A 17,543-nucleotide genomic window follows, 5' to 3' on the forward strand; every position below is an offset into this window, starting at 1 on the left:
CATCATCTCTTATACAGCGTTAAGTATGTATCTAACCGGTATAAACGGGAGCCTCAGTGCAGATCTTACTGCAGGGCTTTTGCAGCCACTCAAGGGTTTTTGACCAACTGCCCTCTCCAGTCTCTGGTGGCAGCCGGTGATAGCGCCCTCTTTCTGCCATGTCTAGATAGTGTAGCCAGTGTTCCTGTAACTTTGAGCTTGTGAGCTGCATCCAGCTAGATCTCCAGGAACATTCAGTGCCTTTGTATTACTTGCATCCCTCTCCTTGTTTGAACAAGGCATGGATAGTCTCTCTTACCTTTTTGGACCAGTCTCTTGCCTTATCTGTAACCAAACATCGCAGTCACCAAAGCTCTCGCCAGTCCAGGTGTCTGATGTATTTTCTCTCAAGCACACCTGATGTAACCAATGAAGCCCTTGATTAGTTGCACCCGGTGTGCTTGAGACAACTGATCTACAAACGTGTGCTTTTGTGAGGGATTCTATTCAGGGGTGAATAATTCTGAGAACGACCAATGCGGCATTTTGTGGAGGAGTCAGAGGACCACTTGTTGTTTCAGTTGTGTTGAGCTATTTACATTGCTCTGGTTTGATGGCAATAAAACAAAAAGGTTTGTAAATTTGGCAAATAAACCTGATCTGCAATGGGGGAGGAATAGTTCTGATTGCAGCTTTATGAATATAGCAACTGATTAAATGCCTCCTTCAGTACAGGACAATATTCTGTTAGCTTTAGCACCAGCTGATTGGCATTGTGCAGGTAGTCTATGGTTTACACTGCAGAACCTAACATTTGTTCCACACTAAATCTCAAACTGGATGCCCAAAGAGGTAGAAGTGCAATCCTATGACTGATGACACCAGACACCATTTGTAACCCGTACCGACCATCGCCATCAGGAGGAAAGAGTAGAGAAACATTTAGTAGGAAGCTGCATTACAATCTAGAGAGGATTTTAAGACCTCTCAGCCTCATCTACCTGCTGGTCCGGGACACTGGGCTTTTCTTCTGGACAGTTCTGGGAATATAGATGGCTGGGACATTTCTCTGGGTGGTTTCTTTTCATGAGTCCATCTGTAGCAAACACACAGTGACAGAATAGATTATCTCCATGTGATAAGCAGATGGTGGGCTCTAGGTGACCCCCAATGACTGATCCCCTCCTTACAGATGATGGGCTCTAGGTGACCCCCCAATGACTGATCCCCTCCTTACAGGTGATGGGCTCTAGGTGACCCCCAATGACTGATCCCCTCTATACAGATGATGGGCTCTAGGTGACCCCCACTGACTGATCCCCCCTATACAGATGATGGGCTCTAGGTGACCCCCACTGACTGATCCCCCTTCTTACAGACAATGGGCTCTAGGTGACCCCCACTGACTGATCCCCCTTCTTACAGATAATGGGCTTTAGGTGACCCCCAATAACTGATCCCCTCCTTATAGATGATGGGTTCTAGGTGACCCCCAATGACTGATCCCCTCTTTACAGGTGATGTGCTCTAGGTGACCCCCACTGATTGATCCCCCTTCTTACAAGTGATGGGCTCTAGGTGACCACCAATGACTGATCCCCTCCTTACACTGCTGATCAGCCCTTATATCCGGCTCTTCTGCTTCCACTTTAACCTCAACCTTAATGTCCAACAGATTATTACCCTAAACAAGAGGGAAAAAAAAGGAAATGTTCCTTGTTTCCATCACTTCCTGGTCAGATGCTGGTGAGACATCAGTGTCCTCTACCTGCTGGTTCTCCAGGACATCTCCCTCTGGACGGTCCTGGGAATATGGATGACTGGAACATCTCTGTGGTGGGTTTACCCATCCGGATCCACCTATAGAAAATACCCAGAGACTGTATACATTATATATACACTAGCTGATGTACCTAGCTTCACCAGAGTTATATATATTGTAGGCAGTGAGAGGGTGAAGTTGTGGATGGAGTATATCTCCCTCTCAGGCTCTTAGTCTGGACAGGGTGGAGATTTAGTCCACAGCTTCACCCTGGCTCTCGACTCAGCTGTAGGCACTGACCCCGTGACTCCCCAAGGCTGGGTGGATCGAGGTTCTAGCACCGTTCCTCACTGCAAACCACAGAAGACGTACCCTGTACCTCAGTGCTCACGAGGTAAATGATTACGCCAGATTAAAAGCAGAGATCCTGGCTCGTCTGGGTGTTACGGCGGTGGTCCGGGCTCTGCGAGTGCGTAATTGGAGCTACAGGTCCTACCAATAAGCCAGGTTGCAGATGTTTGATCTGTACCATCTGGTAAAAAAATGGCTGGAGCTGGACGTTTGTACACCCGCCCAGATGGTCGAAAAAGTCATGGTGGATCGTTATACCCTTGCCCTGCCGGCAGATCTGCAGCGCTGAGTCGGTTATGGAGGACACAAGGAAGCTAACCAGCTGGTAGATCTGGTTGACCACTGCACTGCGACTGAAAACTAGCTCTGGTACGTCCATTCCGTCCAGACCCGCGCTACAAGTTCCAGACCTACATGGGGTAAGAGACCACTAGACGCTGGAGGAAAGCTGTGGTATGGCGGGAAGGAGGTCTGGCCACCAGAAGGGGCACCATCGAAGTTAAAAGGCGCTGATGGCCCTAACCAGCTTTCTAAGCTAAAGAAACCAGGGCCTTTGAGGTTCTGGAGATGTCGGGAGCTTGGGCATGTGTTGGCTCAGTGCCCTGTGACTAATGAACCTGTGGAGTGTGACGGCGCTTGGCGGCGGTCATTGTTCGCACATCCTATTTGCAGTGCCTCACAGAGACTAGAGACTGAGCCACAACTGTGTCGCATAAATGTAAAGCACCATTCTGTGGAGGTTCTACTGGACTCGGGTAGCCTGGTCACCTTAGTGCATGCCAGCCTGATAGCAGAAGGCTTCATACCGGGTAAGCACATAAGTGTGGTATGTATACATGGTGATACAAGGGTGTATCTTATGGCACAGTGTAACTCATGTCACAACTGGGCTACGATTTGGGTGTTGTCAAGGGATTGATGCACAGCGTGATATTGGGGCACGATTTTCCTGTATTCTGGGACTTATGGGGAAAAATGATAATCCCTTCTAAAGAAACTGATGAAAACCCAGCTGACCTTACCCCTCCGGAGGATAGCGGGGTCAATGTGGACATTGAACCAGAGGATGTAACTTTTCCTTTACAGGTCTTGGCTGGGGATGACGCTGAGGGGGAAGTCTACCCTTCGGTTTAGGATGTGTCCGATCTGGAGGATGCGCCTGAGAACTTTGGGGCAGCCCAGTTAAGGGACCCCACGCTCATCAATGCCAGAGAAAATGTGGTAGTGATAAATGGTGTGTTACAGGAACCGGGTTTTGACCAACGGTGCCCCCATTTTGCCAAGAGTGATAACTTATTGTATAGAGTAACGAAAATAAGCAGGAAAATGGTGGGACAGTTGGTCGTGCCGAAGCCGTCCAGGCGTAAGGTGCTAGACTTGGCACATAACCATGTATTAGGGGACACTTAGGAACTGATAAAACGCAGGATAGAATTCTCCAAAGGTTCTTCTGGCCAGGAGTGTACAAGGACATAAAAGAATACTGTGAGTCGTGCCCCACCTGTCAGAGCACCGCTCCTGTGTCGCACTTCCGCAGTCCCTTAGTGTCTCTCCCGATTATAGAGGTTCCCTTTGAAAGAATTGGAGTGGATTTAGTGGGTCCCATAGTCAAGTCGGCTAGAGGGTATCAATACAGTTTGGTCGTGTTAGATTATGCCACTCGACACCCCTTTAGGCAATCCCTTTAAAAAGCCGTACTGCCAAAAACATTGCACGAGAGTTGTCCCTTATGTTCTCCAGAATAGGTCTTCCCAAGGAAATCCTCACGGACCAGGGGACCCCGTTCATGTCCAAAGTAATGAAAGAATTTTGCCAACTCTTTAAAAGTGACCACATACGAACCTCGGTATACCACCCTCAGATGGATAGGTTAGTGGAGAGGTTCAATACGACCCTGAAGCAAATGCTAAAGTGGGTAGTAGAGAAAGATGGTCGGGACTGGGACCGTCTGTTACATTATCTCATGTTCTCCATACGGGAGGTACTACACGCTTCTTGCCATTTGAGTTGCTATATGGTCGGCACCCCAGAGGGTTGTTGGATATAGCCAGAGAAACCTGGGAGACCGAGTCTACTTCCTATAGGAGCGTCATAGAGCACGTGGCTTAGATGCAGGACCCCATTAATACTGTAATGCCCATTGTTAGGGAATACTTGCAGAGGGCACAGGAGGCCCAAAGCAAGGTGTACAATCGTTCTGCCAGGGTGAGAACTTTTAGTCCCAGTGACCGAGTCCTCATCTTGGTACCCACTCTAGAGAGTAAATTCCTGGCTAGATGGCAGAATCCCTACGAAATCGCTGAGAAGGTAGGCGACGTAAACTATAGAGTGCACCAGCCGGGGAAAAGGAAGCCGTATCAGGTGTACCAGTTTAATTTAATAAAACCCTGGAAGGATAGAGAACCCTTGGCTACCGCAAGCATCAGGAGGGGTGGGCTGCAGCCCTTCCTGCCCGATGTTAGAGTGGGTGAGGCCCTCTCGGTGTGCCAACGGCAGGAGGCAAAAGAGTTCCTACAAAGAAACAGAGATAAATTCTCTGACCGGTCCGGTCATACACACGTCATAACACACAACATCATAACTGAACCTGGGATGAAGGTAAACATAAAACCATATAGGATCCCAGAAGCCCGTAGGGAAGCAGTCTCTGCCGAGGTTAAGCACATGCTGGAATTAGGGGTGATAGAGGAATCAAAAAGCGAGTGGTCAAGCCCCATTGTGTTAGTCCCCAAACTGGACGGTACCTGGGGGTTTTGTAATGATTTCAGGAAGTTAAACGAAATCTCCAAATTTGATGCATATCCCATGCCCAGGGTTGATGAATTAATAGAGAGACTGGGTAACGCCAGGTATATCACCACACTTGACCTCACCAAAGGGTACTGGCAAATACCTCTGACAGACAAGGCCAAAGAGAAAACAGCCTCCTCAACCCCAGAGGGCTTGTTTCAGTACAAAGACATGCCATTTGGACTACATGGAGCGCCTGCTACCTTCCAAAAGGTTAATGGATCGGATTTTGAGGTCTCACCATAACTATTCTGCGCATACCTAGACAATGTCGTAGTCTTATAGTACCGATTGGGAGAGTCGCCTTGGGAAGGTACAGGCGGTCATGGATGCCATAAAAGGGGCAGGTTTAACCTTAAACCCTGGAAAATGTGCAGTAGCCCTGGAGGAAGCCAAGTACCTTGGCTATGTTATTGGCCATGGCGTCATTAAACCCCAGGTCAACAAGGTAGAGGCCATACAGGCATGGCCTAGACCTTCAACAAAAAAAACAGGTCAGGGCCTTTTTAGGAATGACCGAGTACTACCGCAGGTTTGTGCCTAACTTTGCCTCCATGGCAGCACCACTTATGGACTTGAGGAAAGGGGGCAAGTCAGTAATGGTGGCATGGACAGCCGAGGCCGAGCAGGCCTTTCAAAATTTAAAGTCATCCCTTTGCCAACAGCCGGTGTTGATAGCGGTGGACTTCTCGAAACAGTTCATTGTGCAGACGGATGCTTCTAATGTAGGGTTGGGTGCAGTGTTGTCCCAGTCCATAAATGGGGAAGAACATCCAGTATTATATTTAAGCGGGAAACTATCTCCTGCGGAGAAGAATTATGCTATTGTTGAACGGGAATCTTTAGCGGTAAAATGGGCACTAGAAACGTTAAGGTATTATCTCTTGGGGAGACAGTTCAAATTGGTGTCAGACCATGCCCCCCTGACCTGGATGAAGCAAAATAAGGAAAAGAATGCGAGAGTGACCAGATGGTTTCACTCACTTCAGAACTTCAAGTTCACCCTTGAATATAGGCCAGGCAAATCACACGGTAATGCTGATGCCCCGTCTAGGGTGCATTGTCTGATCACCAAGAAGACCCAGCCCTCCGGTCTGGAGGAGAGGAGGGGGGGGGGGGGGGATATGTAGGCAGCTAAAGGGTGAAGTTGTGGATGTATATCTCCCTCCCAGGCTCTTAGTCTGGACATGGTGGAGATCCAGTCCACAGCTTCACCCTGGCTCTCGACTCAGCTGTAGGCACTGACCCTGTTACTGGGGCATAAAAGGCTGCAGGTCCATGAAGTCAGTGTCTGACAAGCTGAGGAGAGAGCAGCAGCAGCCTCACACCTAAGGAGGAAGCCTCTGAGCACCCTGCATGGTGCAGCATTTCATTTCTGTTATACTGCATGGACTTTGTGTTGCTGTTTTGTGTGGCCTTTAGCATACGCCAAAATAAAGACTACAAGTGAGTTTTGATGAACTTTGGGGTCTAGTGTGTCTGTGCTGCCCCCATCCCCTGAAGGACTGTTACAATATATACACTAGCTGATATACCCGGCTTCACCAGAGTTATACCAAGAACACTCCGATATCTGTTAATCCCCTGTGAATCTACTGAACAATCGAAGGATTAAGCCCAACTCTCTATAACTTATTTCCGAGGTCTTTATGTGAAACTGTAGCCAAGGCTTTACAGAAGCCCAGACCGGTGATATCCACGACGCCATTTTCATCCTCTACTTTTATGAAGGTAAATGCATTGTGGCTTGTGGAGATGAGCGAGCACCAAAATGCTCGGGTGCTCGTTACTCAAGTCGAACTTGCCGCGATGCTCGAGGGTTCGTTTCGAGTAACGAACCCCATTAAAGTCAATGGGCGACTCGAGCATTTTTGTATATCGCCAATGAGGTTTTCATTTGTGAAAATCTGGGAAATTCAAGAAAGTGATGGGAACGACACAGAAACGGATAGGGCAGGCGAGGGGCTACATGTTGGGCTGCATCTCAGGTTCCCAGGTCCCACTATTAAGCCACAATAGCGGCAGGAGTGAGACCCCCCCCCCCCCCCGCACTGTCAGCATAAAGATCGTTCTCCTCTGCCATAGCTGTAACAGCTGTGGCAGAGAAGAACGATGTTAGCCCATTGAGTTTAATGGAGCAATACAAGCTGTCTCCATTGAAAGCAATGGGCTGCCGGCGAGCGCGGGATGAATTTTCGGGAAGGGCTTAAATATATAAGCCCTTACCTGAAAATCATCCTAAAATGTGTAAAAATAAAAAAAAAATGTACACTCACCTTTCCGCTGAAGCCGGAGTTCAGCCGCGTCCAGTCGGCAGTTCTCCTGAACTGCTCTCTGTAGTATTCAGCAGGTGGGGATTTAAAATCCCCGCTTGCTGAATGAGCTGCCTCTGATTGGTGAGGCTGTGACCAATCAGAGGCAGCTCTCACTCACACCCATTCATGAATTTATGAATGGGTGAGCGAGTGCTGCCTCTGATTGACAGCTGAGAGCTGCCCCTGATTGGTCCCTGCGCTGAGCCAATCAGAGGCAGCACTCACCCATTTTTTTATTTTTACACATTTTAGGATGATTTTCAGGTAAGGGCTTATATTTTTAAGCCCTTCCCGAAAATTCATCCTGAGATCGCCGGCAGCCCATTGCTTTCAATGGAGCCGGGTGTATTGCCGGCTCCATTGAATTCAATGGTCAGTGCTCGTTTAATCGAGACGAGTACCGTGTGGTGCTCATCTCGAGTAACGAGCATCTCCAGCACCCTAATACTCGAACGAGTATCAAGCTCGGACGAGTATGCTCGCTCATCTCTAGTGGCTTGCAGTTTGCCGAACCCCACGCCCCAACTATTAGAAGAAACCTAAACTCACTGGACTTCATGTAATTGTACGGTCACGGCAAACTGCAAGTTAACCGTACTGACGGCCATTACGTTCCAATGAGAAGAGTATGGCAGCCAAAGTCATGTAGCTGCAGCCGTACTGGTGGCCCCTTTACCAATTTACAGGGGTTCCACCAATTACCAATATGAAACTAAGAGAACAATAAAGGCAGACAACGATATACTATTGGCCACCATCGCTTACAAGCCCCACCAAGCAGACTGAAAATACAACCTAGCAGACTCTTACTGGGGATGCTAGATCCCTTCTCCTCTGGGTCTGCAGGCACTAAATGCAAAGTGGAGGAGTTGTTGGGCTACTGTAGCAGAAGGGCTGGTAGTGATAGCTTGGGGGTCGGGCGTAGCATGGGCCGATGCACCTCTACAGCCCTGCACCCTCCGGTACTGTAGCAAAAGGGCTAGTGGTGATAGTTTGGGCTGTGGGGGGAGGGGGGTGGTAACATGGGGTGAGGCACCTCTCTAGCCCTGCAACCCCCTGCTACTGTATTGGAAGGGCTGGGGTGATAAATTACGGGGTTGGGGGGCAGGGAAGCATTGGCCGAGGCACCTCTCCAGCCCTGCACCCCCCTGTACTGTAGCAGAAGGGCTAGTGGTGACAGTTTGGGGGGCGGTCATCTTGTCCTCCACCTGCCTGAGCCCGGCCATCTTGTCCTCCGCGAGCCTGAGCCCGGCCATCTTGTCCTCCGCGAGCCTGAGCCCGGCCATCTTGGTTTGCACTATCCTGTGTTCAGTTGCTATACCAATATCCCTACTTTTCCAGATTGTGTCCATGTTTAGCCTCGCGCTTCATACCAATGCTATCCTACGTTTTATCTCCGGCATAGATTCTCCAGCCTGGTCGCTGTTCACACCAAGGAAGATGAAGTCTCGCACACATTCTATGACCTCATTGTCGATTTTGATTTGAATTTGGCCATTTTTTGCAGTTGTTATAATTTTAGTCTTTACATTCAGGTTGATGACCATTTTATCACTTTCAGTTTTAATGTTACATATCAGCTGTTTCAGACCAGCTTCAGTTTTTGCAAGTAGAGTTGGCTCCACCAATCCAACTAGCACAGCTTTCTGCCCGGCTGCCTCCCCACCTCCTCCCTTGTATCTCCAGTGGCACATGCCCCACTCCCCCCCTGCTACAATCCTACTAAATACCTCTATTACCTGGTGAGGTCAGCGGCCGGTGGTCCTCCATCATGACGTCCTTGTACAGATCCCAGTGTCCTCCTATATACTCCCACTCCTCCTTGGAGAAATAGATGGTGACATCCTGACACCTTATAGGAACCTGACAACACAACATACAGTCATCACCCAGACCCTCCTGTTACTGTATAATGTCCCCCACATTCCCCGCAGCGTCACCTCTCCGGTCAGCAGCTCCGTCATCTTCTGGGTGAGCTCTAGGATCTTCTGTACATTGATGTCCTCATGTATCAGGGGGTGAGGTGGGGGCCCTATGAAGGGGCTCAGGGGTCTTCCCCACCCATCACACACAGGGGTCCGACAGCCATCACTAGAGGTCTTCACTACTGTGTAATCCTGGATATGGGGAGACATTAATAAATATCACTACAGACATTACCAGAGTCCATCACCTCTCCAGTGACATCATCTGTTATCCCCATAGATAAGAATAATGTAATGTGACATCATCAGACCCTCTCCCCTCTCCAGTGACATCATCAGACCCTCTCACCTCTCCAGTGACATCATCTGTTATCCTCATAGATGATAATATAATAATAATCTTTATTTGTATAGCGTCAACATATTCTGCAGCACTTAAAGACGGGGGAATACAGAAAGACAACAGTACAAACATTACAGAACCACGGTTACATAGTAATCAGCTGATGGAGACAATAGGGGTGCGGGTCCTGCTCCAACGAGTTTACAAACTACAAGTAATGGGGGGTACAGAAGGTAAAGGGGCTAGAGATATGCACGGTATGGCGAGGTAGAGAGTGAGGGATGCTATACACACAATGGTCAGACATTAAGCCGTGTGAGCGCAGAAACGGTATGACAGCAGTGGCAGTTGATGGTGGCTAGCAGGGATTGCAGTCAGTAGGTCAGGGAGCATGTTATCAGGCGGAGTACAGAGGGGTTTGGTTTAGAGGATATGGTATGCCACCCTGAAGAGGTGTGTTTTTAGAGCACGCCTGAAGTTCTGCGAGTCCTGGATTGCCCGGGTAGACTTTGGTAGTGCGTTCCAGAGGACCGGTGCTGCTCTGGAGAAGTCTTGGAGGCGGGAATGAGAGGTTCGAATTAAAGGGGCGCTAAGTCTGATTTTGTTAGCGGAGCAGAGGGTGCGGGCTAGGTGGTGAATTGGGATAATGGAAGCAATGTAGGGCGGCGCTGCGCTGTGGAGGGCTTTGTGGATGAAGGTAATGACTGTGAATTGAATACTGTATTTAACGGGCAGCCTGGCAGTGACCGGCACAGGGCAGAGGCGTCCGAGTAGCGGCTGGACAGGTAGATGAGCCTGGCTGCCACATTCAGGATGGATTGGAGGGGGTAGAGTCTGGTGCAGGGGGCCGATCAGCAACGCGTTGTAATAATAATGATAATAATAATAATATAGCGCCAACATATTCCGCAGCGCTTACAATACAGGCGAAATAACACAAGACAACGGTTACATGAAGTAACCAATTAATGGAAACAGTAGGGGTGAGGGTCCGGCTCCAACGACCATACACACTTTAAATAAAGGGGTGATACAGAAGGTAAAGGGGCCGGAGATGTGCAGGGTATGGCGGGGCTGGAGATGTGCATGGTATGGCGAGGTGGAGAGTGAGGGATGCTATACACACAGGCAATGGTCAGGCTTAATAGTGGCGAAATCAGGATGACTGCAATTGCCGGTAGATTATGGCTAGCAGGGATTGCAGTCAGTAGGTCAGGGAGCATGTTATCAGGCGGAGTACAGAGGGGTTTGTTTAGGGAATTCGGTATGCCTCCCTGAAGAGGTGCATTTTTAGAGCACGCCTGAAGTTTAGTGTGACAGTGATCACTAATCGAGCCGTGAGTGGATGAGGGCAACAGTAAGCGTTTTTAGCTCGTCAACAGTGAGAAAAGAGCGGATTCCTGCGATATTCTTAAGGTGAAGCTGACAGGTTCGGGCAAGAGATTGGATGTAGGGAGTAAAGGAGAGATCGGTGTCGAATATGACCCCAAGGCAGCGGGCGTGCTGGGAGTTATGGTGGTGCCACACACTGAGATGGAGATGTCACGATGAGGACGGTTAGTAGGGGGTGGAACCACCAGTAGGTCAGTTTTAGAGAGGTTCAGCTTTAGGTAGAGAGGACATGGTGTTAGAGACAGCAGACAGACAGTCGGTGGCACTCTGGAGGACCAGTGCTGTGATCTCACGGGAAGAGTTGTATAACTGGGTGTCATCAGCGTAGAGATGGTACTGAAAGCCTAATCTCCTGATGGTTTGTCCAGTAGGGGCTGTGTAGATAGAGAAGAGGAGGGGGCTGAGGACCGAGCCCTGGAGGACCCCAACAGCAAGGGGAAGAGGAGAGAGGGGGGCCGAGGACCGAGCCCTGGGAGATCCCAACAGCAAGGAGGAGAGGAGGGGGCCGAGCCCTGAGGGACACCAACAGCAAGGAGAAGAGGAGAGGAAGGGGCCGAGGAATGAGCCCTGGGGGACGCCAACAGCAAGGGGAAGAGGTGGGGAGGGGGCCAAGAACCGAACCCTGGGGGACCTCAACAGCAAGGGGAAGAGGAGGGGAGGTAGAGCCAGCAAAGCAGACACTGAAAGAGCGGTCAGATAGGTAGGAGGAGAACCAGGAGAGGGCAGTGTCCTTTAGGCAGATAGAGCGAAGCATACTGAGGAAGAGATTGTGGTCAACAGTGTCAAATGCTGCGGAGAGGTCGAGGAGGATCAGTAGGGAGTAGTCATCCTCTTGATTTGGCTGTCAGAAGATCATTTGACACCCTTGTAGGGGCAGTTTCTGTCGAGTGTAGGTGTTGGAAGCCAGACTGTAGGGGGTCAAGAAGAGAGTTCCCTGATAGATAGCTTACAAGGTGGGAGTAAACCAGGCATTTCAATAGTTTGGAGATGAAGGGGAGATTAGAGATGGGTCGGTAGTTGGCAGCGTCAGTCGTGCCAAGAGACGGCTTCTTTAGCAGTGGGGATATTATGGCGTGTTTGAAGGAGGGGAAGATGCCAGAGGTCAGAGAGAGGTTAAATATAGTGGTGAGATGGGAGATAACCACTGGGGAGAGGGATCGGAGGAGGAGGTGTGAGGCGAGAGGGTCGCTAGCATAGGTGGTTGGGCGAGCAGAGAAGAGCAATTTGGAGACTTCTTCCTCTGTCGTTGGTCCGAGTACAGGAAGTGAGCAGGAGCTAAATGCAGTGCTGACAAGACAGGGACTTGTCAGTACTGCATCTAGAATGATGTAGTGTGACATCATTAAACTCTTTCCCCTCTCCAGTGAAATCATCTGTTATTACCGTAAATAAAAATGATGTAGTGCGACATCATCAGACTCTCTCCCCTCTCCCCAGTGACATCATCAGACTCTTTCCCCTCTCCAGTGAAATCATCTGTTATTACCGTAAATAAAAATGATGTAGTGCGACATCATCAGACTCTCTCCCCTCTCCCCAGTGACATCATCAGACTCTCTCCCCTCTCCAGTGATATCATCTGTTTTTACCGTAGATAAGAATGATGTAGTGTGACATCATCAGATTCTCACACCTCCCCGGTGATATCATCAGACTTTCTCCCCTTCCCAGTGACATCATCTGTTATTATCGTAGATAAGAATGATGGAATGTGACATCGTCAGACTCTCTCCCCCTCTCCCCAGTGACATCGTCAGACTCTCTCCCCCTCTCCCCAGTGACATCGTCAGACTCTCTCCCCCTCTCCCCAGTGGCATCGTCAGACTCTCTCCCCTCTCCCCAGTGACATCGTCAGACTCCCTCCCCTCTCCCCAGTGACATCGTCAGACTCTCTCCCCTCTCCCCAGTGGCATCGTCAGACCCTCTCCCCAGTGACATCGTCAGACCCTCTCCCCAGTGACATCGTCAGACCCTCTCCCCAGTGACATCGTCAGACTCTCCCCCCTCTCCCCAGTGACATCGTCAGACTCTCCCCCCTCTCCCCAGTGACATCGTCAGACTCTCCCCCCTCTCCCCAGTGACATCGTCAGACTCTCTCCCCCTCTCCCCAGTGACATCGTCAGACTCTCTCCCCCTCTCCCCAGTGGCATCGTCAGACTCTCTCCCCTCTCCCCAGTGACATCGTCAGACTCCCTCCCCTCTCCCCAGTGGCATCGTCAGACTCTCTCCCCTCTCCCCAGTGGCATCGTCAGACCCTCTCCCCAGTGACATCGTCAGACCCTCTCCCCAGTGACATCGTCAGACCCTCTCCCCAGTGACATCGTCAGACTCTCCCCCCTCTCCCCAGTGACATCGTCAGACTCTCCCCCCTCTCCCCAGTGACATCGTCAGACTCTCCCCCCTCTCCCCAGTGACATCGTCAGACTCTCCCCCCTCTCCCCAGTGACATCGTCAGACTCTCCCCCCTCTCCCCAGTGACATCGTCAGACTCTCCCCCCTCCCCCCAGTGACATCGTCAGACTCTCCCCCCTCTCCCCAGTGACATCGTCAGACTCTCCCCCCTCTCCCCAGTGACATCGTCAGACTCTCCCCCCTCTCCCCAGTGACATCGTCAGACTCTCCCCCCTCTCCCCAGTGACATCGTCAGACTCTCCCCCCTCTCCCCAGTGACATCGTCAGACTCTCCCCCCTCTCCCCAGTGACATCGTCAGACTCTCTCCCCTCTCCCCAGTGACATCGTCAGACTCTCTCCCCTCTCCCCAGTGACATCGTCAGACTCTCTCCCCTCTCCCCAGTGACATCGTCAGACTCTCTCCCCTCTCCCCAGTGACATCGTCAGACTCTCTCCCCTCTCCCCAGTGACATCGTCAGACTCTCTCCCCTCTCCCCAGTGACATCGTCAGACTCTCTCCCCTCTCCCCAGTGACATCGTCAGACTCTCTCCCCTCTCCCCAGTGACATCGTCAGACTCTCTCCCCTCTCCCCAGTGACATCGTCAGACTCTCTCCCCTCTCCCCAGTGACATCGTCAGACTCTCTCCCCTCTCCCCAGTGACATCGTCAGACTCTCTCCCCTCTCCCCAGTGACATCGTCAGACTCTCTCCCCTCTCCCCAGTGACATCGTCAGACTCTCTCCCCTCTCCCCAGTGACATCGTCAGACTCTCTCCCCTCTCCCCAGTGACATCGTCAGACTCTCTCCCCTCTCCCCAGTGACATCGTCAGACTCTCTCCCCTCTCCCCAGTGACATCGTCAGACTCTCTCCCCTCTCCCCAGTGACATCGTCAGACTCTCTCCCCTCTCCCAGTGACATCGTCAGACTCTCTCCCCTCTCCCCAGTGACATCGTCAGACTCTCTCCCCTCTCCCCAGTGACATCGTCAGACTCTCTCCCCTCTCCCCAGTGACATCGTCAGACTCTCTCCCCTCTCCCCAGTGACATCGTCAGACTCTCTCCCCTCTCCCCAGTGACATCGTCAGACTCTCTCCCCTCTCCCCAGTGACATCGTCAGACTCTCTCCCCTCTCCCCAGTGACATCGTCAGACTCTCTCCCCTCTCCCCAGTGACATCGTCAGACTCTCTCCCCTCTCCCCAGTGACATCGTCAGACTCTCTCCCCTCTCCCCAGTGACATCGTCAGACTCTCTCCCCTCTCCCCAGTGACATCGTCAGACTCTCTCCCCTCTCCCCAGTGACATCGTCAGACTCTCTCCCCTCTCCCCAGTGACATCGTCAGACTCTCTCCCCTCTCCCCAGTGACATCGTCAGACTCTCTCCCCTCTCCCCAGTGACATCGTCAGACTCTCTCCCCTCTCCCCAGTGACATCGTCAGACTCTCTCCCCTCTCCCCAGTGACATCGTCAGACTCTCTCCCCTCTCCCCAGTGACATCGTCAGACTCTCTCCCCTCTCCCCAGTGACATCGTCAGACTCTCTCCCCTCTCCCCAGTGACATCGTCAGACTCTCTCCCCTCTCCCCAGTGACATCGTCAGACTCTCTCCCCTCTCCCCAGTGACATCGTCAGACTCCCTCCCCTCTCCCCAGTGACATCGTCAGACTCCCTCCCCTCTCCCCAGTGACATCGTCAGACTCCCTCCCCTCTCCCCAGTGACATCGTCAGACTCCCTCCCCTCTCCCCAGTGACATCGTCAGACTCCCTCCCCTCTCCCCAGTGACATCGTCAGACTCTCTCCCCTCTCCCCAGTGACATCGTCAGACTCTCTCCCCTCTCCCCAGTGACATCGTCAGACTCCCTCCCCTCTCCCCAGTGACATCGTCAGACTCCCTCCCCTCTCCCCAGTGACATCGTCAGACTCCCTCCCCTCTCCCCAGTGACATCGTCAGACTCCCTCCCCTCCCCCCAGTGACATCGTCAGACTCCCTCCCCTCCCCCCAGTGACATCGTCAGACTCCCTCCCCTCCCCCCAGTGACATCGTCAGACTCCCTCCCCTCCCTAGTGACATCGTCAGACTCCCTCCCCTCCCTAGTGACATCGTCAGACTCCCTCCCCTCCCTAGTGACATCGTCAGACTCCCTCCCCTCCCTAGTGACATCGTCAGACTCCCTCCCCTCCCTAGTGACATCGTCAGACTCCCTCCCCTCCCTAGTGACATCGTCAGACTCCCTCCCCTCCCTAGTGACATCGTCAGACTCCCTCCCCTCCCAAGTGACATCGTCAGACTCCCTCCCCTCCCAAGTGACATCGTCAGACTCCCTCCCCTCCCAAGTGACATCGTCAGACTCCCTCCCCTCCCAAGTGACATCGTCAGACTCCCTCCCCTCCCAAGTGACATCGTCAGACTCCCTCCCCTCCCAAGTGACATCGTCAGACTGTCTCCCCTCCCCAGTGACATCCTCAGACTCTCTCCCCTCTCCAGTGACATCATCAGACTCTCTCTCCCTCCCCAGTGACATCATCAGACTCTCTCTCCCTCCCCAGTGACATCATCAGACTCTCTCTCCCTCCCCAGTGACATCATCAGACTCTCTCTCCCTGCCCAGTGACATCATCAGACTCTCTCCCCTCTCCAGTGACATCAGACTCTCTCCCCTCTCCAGTGACATCATCAGACTCTCTCCCCTCTCCAGTGACATCATCAGACTCTCTCCCCTGCCCAGTGACATCATCAGACTCTTTCCCCTGCCCAGTGACATCATCAGACTCTCTCCCCTGCCCAGTGACATCATCAGACTCTCTCCCCTGCCCAGTGACATCATCAGACTCTCTCACCTCCCCAGTGACATCATCAGACTCTCTCCCCTCTCCAGTGACATCATCAGACTCTCTCACCTCCCCAGTGACATCTTCAGACTCTCTCACCTGCCCAGTGACATCATCAGACTCTCTCACCTCCCCAGTGACATCATCAGACTCTCTCCCCTGCCCAGTGACATCATCAGACTCTCTCCCCTGCCCAGTGACATCATCAGACTCACCTCCCCAGTAAGCTGGAAGAGTATCTCTAGGGTGAGATGTAATACACTTTCTGCCATCTTGTTTCTGTCCTCCATCTCTGATGAATCGATCATGTAGGGACCTGAAGGGAAAGAATGTGAAACAATGGAAAAACATCATAATGAACTAACAGGAGATAATAAATATTCTGACTGTCGCAGACCCCTCAGAGGGCCCTTCTTCACAGCCCCCACAGGACGCAGCGGCCAAAGGGTTACAATAACTCCTACTGGTCCTCTCTGCTGGGGGAGGAGCTCCACCTCTAAGGCATTGAAAGGGTTACAGCTGGTAACTCCTATCATCCACCAGGGGGCTCCAGCTCCTTCATGACCACCCATCATACCGCCTGCTGATGTCACAAGGTCTCATAACGCTCCTGTACCTGTAGCCGAGGAGATGCTAGAATGGAGGGACTCTTAGGAGGTCTGAGGACAGGGTGTCACATGGTCTAATGATCACATGACAGAAAAGGGAGGAGCTTACTAATAATACAGTTCTGTGCAGAAAGAAGAGGCTGCGGGGATAGAGATAGCCCCCTGCTGGTCGGAGGGTCCTGGCGCTTCACACCCCAGGATTTCTCTTCCTCTGTGACAATGCTGCCCCCTGCTGGTTGGAGGGGCCCGATGCTTCACCCCCCAGGATTTCTCTTCCTCTGTAGGAATGCTGCCCTCTGCTGGTCGGAGGGTCCCGATGCTTCACCCCCCAGGATTTCTCTTCCCCTGTAGGAATGCTGCCCCCTGCTGGTCAGAGGGTCCCAATGCTTCACCCCCCAGGATTTCTCTTCCTCTGTGGGAATGCTGCCCCCTGCTGGTCAGAGGGTCAGAATGCTTCACCCCCCAGGATTTCTCTTCCTCTGTGGGAATGCTGCCCCCTGCTGGTCGGAGCGTCCCGATGCTTCACCCCCCAGGATTTCTCTTCCTCTGTGGGAATGCTGCCCCCTGCTGGTGAGAGGGTCCCGATGCTTCACCCCCCAGAATTTCTCTTCCTCTGTGAGAATGCTGCCCCCTGCTGGTTGGAGGGGCCCCATGATTCACCCCCCAGGATTTCTCTTCCTCTGTGAGAATGCTGCCCCCTGCTGGTCATAGGGTCCAGATGCTTCACCCCCCAGGATTTCTCTTCCCCTGTAGTAATGTTGCCCCCTGCTGGTCGGAGGGTCCCGATGCTTCACCCCCCAGGATTTCTCTTCCTCTGTGAGAATGCTGCCCCCTGCTGGTCATAGGGTCCAGATGCTT

The 17,543-nt window shown here is 52.0% G+C and overlaps 1 protein-coding gene across 2 annotated transcripts in view; it reads right to left on the reverse strand.

The window, feature by feature from the left end:
* LOC136627268 (zinc finger protein 250-like) overlaps positions 1 to 16,894 on the reverse strand; it is a 42,583-nt gene extending 25,689 nt beyond the window's left edge. Inside the window, exons 1-7 of one of the 2 annotated variants that reach the window (XM_066602239.1) lie at positions 16,694 to 16,894; positions 16,293 to 16,393; positions 9,138 to 9,314; positions 8,937 to 9,060; positions 1,748 to 1,839; positions 1,588 to 1,663; positions 981 to 1,075 (exon numbers count right to left, since the gene is read on the reverse strand). In XM_066602239.1, coding sequence (XP_066458336.1) covers positions 981 to 1,075; positions 1,588 to 1,663; positions 1,748 to 1,839; positions 8,937 to 9,060; positions 9,138 to 9,314; positions 16,293 to 16,385 — 657 coding nt within the window. In that variant the 5' untranslated portion in view covers positions 16,386 to 16,393; positions 16,694 to 16,894. Of the gene's footprint in view, positions 1 to 980; positions 1,076 to 1,587; positions 1,664 to 1,747; positions 1,840 to 8,936; positions 9,061 to 9,137; positions 9,315 to 16,292 lie in introns of both variants that reach the window. The other variant, XM_066602240.1, reaches the window with a different exon arrangement.
* Between the last annotated feature and the right edge of the window lie 649 nt (positions 16,895 to 17,543).

Source organism: Eleutherodactylus coqui, chromosome 5, assembly GCF_035609145.1.
Source record: "Eleutherodactylus coqui strain aEleCoq1 chromosome 5, aEleCoq1.hap1, whole genome shotgun sequence".
Classification (NCBI taxonomy): domain Eukaryota; kingdom Metazoa; phylum Chordata; class Amphibia; order Anura; family Eleutherodactylidae; genus Eleutherodactylus; species Eleutherodactylus coqui.